Source organism: Nannospalax galili, unplaced genomic scaffold, assembly GCF_000622305.1.
Source record: "Nannospalax galili isolate Female #2095 unplaced genomic scaffold, S.galili_v1.0 scaffold385, whole genome shotgun sequence".
NCBI lineage: Eukaryota > Metazoa > Chordata > Mammalia > Rodentia > Spalacidae > Nannospalax > Nannospalax galili.
In genome coordinates, this window is record NW_008354956.1 from 14,343 (window position 1) to 19,580 (window position 5,238).

Here is a 5,238-nt window from a genome sequence, read left to right on the forward strand (position 1 = left end):
AAGTCCTTGTTTTTCTTAGCAAATTAACATTTAAGAAAACTTTTGCTATTGTTGTGACTAATTGTAAAGCATTAATTTTTCCTCAGGGTATTGAATTTTGACCTTAAAATTTTAATAATCTTTATATATAACCAACTTAATTATAATTCTTTCTTTAAGTTCAATTTTCTTAATGTTTTTCTACAATATACTAATTAATTTTTAACATTATTTTTATCTACTTCCATTTGGAACAATATTTTATCGTAAAAATCCAAAGGTATTTTTCTTTAACCTTCCCCTTTGCCAAAGAAACAACAAAAATCACATATTTATAACCTTTTGATCTCTATTTTCTTTACCTTGATTGTTGTTTTTATATATATAATTTCAGAAAACATTTAAATAAGATAATTTAAAATTAAAATCCAGGAGACTATATCTAAAACGTAGCAAACATATACGTGGCTTTTTAAATATCTAACAGACCTAAGTCTGTTGGAGTTGGAACCTCTTCCCTTAAAATTTCGGTTTTATTGTGAGACAAAAGAAGTTGGGACAATTTGACAACATCAGTTTACATGAGTGCTTACTTATAAGTCAATTTGATGCCAAGTAAAATATATATATTTAAACATAAGCTCATGTAGACAGTGTATCCATGAGTCACATATAAAAGATTTTTAGCAACTATGATCTTGTAATTAATTTTTGCTGAGAATATTTCTCCTGTAATTTTTATTATGAAAAGGAAACTTAGCAAAAGATCTTTAGAAAACATATATATGTATATCCATTTGTTTTATATGTAATCTAACTTCAATAAAATCTTACATTTAGTAGTTTCATGTTAAGAAATATTTTTGAGAGAGAAATGATTGCTACCTCTAACGATTACAAATTGAAATTATCTATATCTATATATTTAGAACCTATTGGGGAAGGAAATCCTAATCAAAATCTATGTATATAACATTAGATTTTATGGCTTACTGAAATATTTATCTTATAATTTTAATGAATGTCATTTAGTATAAACAATTAGCATTTAAAGGTTTTGTGGAACACTTAATAGACACAAAGACGTTGTTTAATAGGTGTTTTCTTTTTAGATGTTCAGAGTACTCAAGTTTATAATGTAGTATGTATTTATCAGGCCTTTTAATACATTAGCAGAATGAATTTATAAACCTGCACATGTGCATTTAATCTTGCATGCCAAAACAAAATAATGATAATAATTCTTGTGTACAAAGTAAAGAGGAAGGGAAAAAATGTAGTGGCCACAGTTTAAAAAATATTGTCTTGACACAAACAACACATGAAAATAGTTATCATACACATAACATAGTTACGTGAAATCCAGGTGCATCAAAGAGAGAGTGAGAGAAGGCAGGAAGCTTCTATCTGTAGTTCTTCAATACGTAAAAAAATTGCTCGGTGCACTAAAAGAAAGGGCGAAGTTTGCAATGCACACTTAAGGTAATATCGTCCTCTTTTTAAGAGCTAAATATCTGAAGGGTGTTATAAATAAAACTCGTTATCTAAGAACCCTATTGATACCTCACAAAGAACACGTGGACAAAGCAATAGTAACTTGGCAAAGCAGTTTTACTTTTGCATAAGGGTGCATTGCATGGTCAGTCAGATCCAGTTTAAGACTCTGCCCAAAGACAGGAATGCTAAAGATCTAAGCTGCCCCAGGCCATCAGAGTCGGGGATGCTTCACGTATGGTGCAAGGTGTGGTGGGATTAAAAGATCAGACTCTCTTGTCATAAACCAAGTTTTAAGCTTTGCAGGTTTTGAAGGAGAAGACTGATACCTCCTCTCTTTTCATGTACTCCAGAAAAGCCACATGTTGTATCTGACTCAGGTAGCAGACTATGGATGAGTCCATGAGATTTTTAAGTGGGTTTTTTGGCCTGAGAAATGGATGCAAAGGAACCCGAAGTGCTTAGCAGTGTAAATCATACAGATGACAGATGAGAAACTCACCAATGTTTCAAGATGAATCTTACCAGGAATGCCCAGAGACTTCAGAACTGAGTGAGACATAGCTGTCACATGGTCATCACTAGGAGCCTGAGGAGTTCTAAGCCATAGAGAACTCTACTTAAGCCAAACCAGCATTCCTGGCTTTAATTGCTGAAGGGACTTTTAAGAATAACTAGCATAATAAGACAATTTTAATGTAGACTTAGACAGGAGAGTTAAGGACAAAAAAGTTGCTCAAGGGAAGAGAAAATGAAATATATCCAAGTTTCCTGGAAGTTCTTTTGGGAACTTTCTTGCACATGTAGATGCCATGGAGTAGGCTAAGACAGCGCTGGGAATGAACACAGCGGAAATAAACACAGCAACACAGGTGAATCTCACAGCACAGCGCCGAGTGAAAGATGCCAGATGTAGACATCAATTTGCGCTATCCTGCCCGCCGTTGCCCTTTGTAGGGAAGTGACAGGAAGGCGTGTTTTGAGGGGGAGGGAGAGGTAGTTGTGAAGTAAGTTGGTCTGTGTGCTGCTTACAAGGGTGTTAAACTCATGAGAGTTCATATGTTATGAAACTGTCCTTATGATTTAAACACTTTTAGGTATATGTGTGCACTCTGTGGAAAGGTTACAAAGTTTAAATTTTGTTAAAATCATCTTGAAATAAAGGATCAAAACCCATTAGAATGGGAATCGAACTTTAATGGTCAGAGGAGGTTGAGGCTGAGGGCAGACAGGAGAAAGACGTGATGGGTTCCTTGCTTAGGCAGTGTACTAAGTGCGGTCCATCTGCCAACTCCTTGAATCTCTTTAACCTCTCTTTGAGGTAGGCAGACCACCTATTTTATATGTGACAAGACTGAGGATCAGAGCATACACGTTCCTTATCAAGGGCCACAGAGTACTACAAATCAAAAGTTGGGATTTAAACACAGGATGGAGCCAGGGGGCAGGAGGCAGTTGGCTCATCGGATCAGTTAAGAGCACTGACTACTCTTGCAGAGGACCCAGGTTGGGTTCCCAGCAGCCAGATGGTGCCTAACAACCATCCATAACTCCAGTTCCAGGGAAATCCCATGCTCTCTTCTGACCTCCACAGACATTGCACAACACGGATGTACTTACATTGCACGACACGGATGTACTTACATACATGCAGGCAATATACTCATACACATAAAGATCAAAAATAATAAATTTTGGGGTTGGAGAGATGGCTCAGCAGTTAAGAGCACTGATTGCTCTTGCAGAGGTCCCGGGTTCAATTCCCAGCACCCACATGGTGGCTACGAACCGTCCTTAACCCCAGTTCCAGGGGCCTCTGAAGCCCTCTCCTGACCTCCACAGCATTGAATGACATAGGTGCACTCACATACGTGCAGGCAATACACTCACACATAAAATTTAAAAACTAAACAAATATTTTAGACACAGGGTGGGGATCATTCTGAAACACATATTCTTTTTTTAATTGTTAAACTTTTTATTATTGAGCTTTTTCTAATTTCATACATTTCCCAATCAAATCCAGACCCCCTCCCCCATCCACACCTCTTCATCCCCTCACCCTTGCACTCTGCCTGAGATTCATCGGAGAGCTTAGCCAATCTCTCTCTCCTGCAGCATGGAGGGAATGTGGACTCAAACTTGCTCTCACAGCTGTGTCTCCAGGAACGCCTCATTCTCGGCCAGGCACAGTGGCATGCACTCTTAAATCCTGCACTTGAGAGGGCAATGCCAGAAGACTGCCACAAGTTCAAGTCCGCACTGAGTTACTGTCGAGTTCAGCATACGTGATGAGACCCTGTCTCAACAAACAAGCAGCAAAGCAAACAAACCAAAACCAACTCGAATGCACTATTCTCGCCAGTAAAATTCCCGTGAGAAAACAGCCAATGGAGGGCTTACCTTCTTGGAAGAGTTATCAGAGGGGCAGGACCTGGGGGAGCAAGAGGAGAGTTACCAATGCATGGAAACACAAAGCTCATGAGGCTTTCTGATTGCTGCCTGAAGAAGGTAACAGGTGGAGGTGGTTGGGTGCTGGGGGAGGTGGCCTACGGTTCGTTACGGAAGTAGCTTGGTGTCGGTGCTGTCTACACAGTGCTTGGTGCTGCCTCTCCTCTTTCCTCAGTCCTTCGTCTAAGCGCGATCCCTCCTAGCGTTTGCTCCTTCCTGGTTGCTGGATGTCTGTATTTGGTCTACTTTGTCCCCTGGTGCTAGTGATGACCCCCAGGTCAAGTGCTTCACTACTGAGCTGCATGTACGTATGTACGTATGTACTACTGAGTCACGGACGGCACAGTGCTCTAAGTCTACGATCATTCCACTGCTTCTGTAACTGTTCTACCTTAAAGCCTCTCCTGTTTGTTTCCCAAAGGCAGGTTCTGCTTATGTTTCTTCTCATCGTATTGTCCGAGAGGACCTGATGCCACCGCTGTACCTGGACTCCTCTCTTGCCCTGCCCCTCCTCCCGCGGTGGTCAGAGGGCATGAGACTTGCTTTCTCTTGCAGATACTAGGGTCCTCTCTCTTCTTTTTCTTTGTGGCCTGGCTTCCTGGCTGTGGAAGACCCTAACTGGATCCTTTTCTCTAAACTAGATAGGAACCGGCTCCCTCGGAGAGTAGCGTACAGGGAGCCCAGGCGAGGGAGGCGGAACCGTGGGAATTAGTGCTGAGAAGCAGAGCTCTGGGAAAGGTGGAGAGAGCCAGCCCCGAGGCGGAAGAAGTCCTCGCCCTCTCCCAAGCATGGCACTTAGACTCTAAGGAGGAAGAGGAAGGGCCGACCTACCTGCCAGTCTTCCTGCTGTACAGGAAATACCCCAGGCCTGCTATCAGGGCCACTCCAGCCCCAGCTCCAACCACGATACCGGCGATGGCTCCTCCTGAGAGGCCAGAACTTCCTTGCCCTGGGTCAGCTGTCATGGAAAGAAACAAGGAATGAAGGTGAGGCATTCTGCAGTGCGGTGTCCCGAAGGAGAACTCTAGCTTAGATTCCTCTGTTTGTTTCTTATGGGAATATGTTTTGTGCCGGCAGGTTGATTAGGTGAGTTGAATTATGACGTAATTATAAAGTTTATCCCAAGTTGATTTTCTGTCTTTCTTCGAATCCCTGAATCCCATCAGTTTCATCCTGTCAGTCATTTGAAGGCTTTGGAAATGAGAGAGACAGAGAGAGAGAGAGAGAGAGAGAGAGAGAGACAGAGAGAGAGAGAGAGACAGAGAGAGAGAGAGACAGAGAGAGAGAGAGAGACAGAGAGGCTGGAGAGATGGC

At 41.5% G+C, this 5,238-nt stretch overlaps 1 protein-coding gene across 1 annotated transcript in view; it reads right to left on the minus strand.

Moving 5' to 3' along the window:
• Window positions 1-3,498: 3,498 nt before the first annotated feature.
• The window catches only part of LOC103749220 (carcinoembryonic antigen-related cell adhesion molecule 1), a 15,865-nt gene continuing 14,125 nt past the window's right edge, over window positions 3,499-5,238 (minus strand). Inside the window, exons 4-6 of the mRNA XM_008852080.2 lie at window positions 4,756-4,882; window positions 3,877-3,907; window positions 3,499-3,772 (exon numbers count right to left, since the gene is read on the minus strand). Of these exons, the coding sequence (XP_008850302.2) occupies window positions 3,725-3,772; window positions 3,877-3,907; window positions 4,756-4,882 (206 nt within the window). The 3' untranslated portion in view covers window positions 3,499-3,724. The remainder of the gene's footprint in view (window positions 3,773-3,876; window positions 3,908-4,755; window positions 4,883-5,238) is intronic.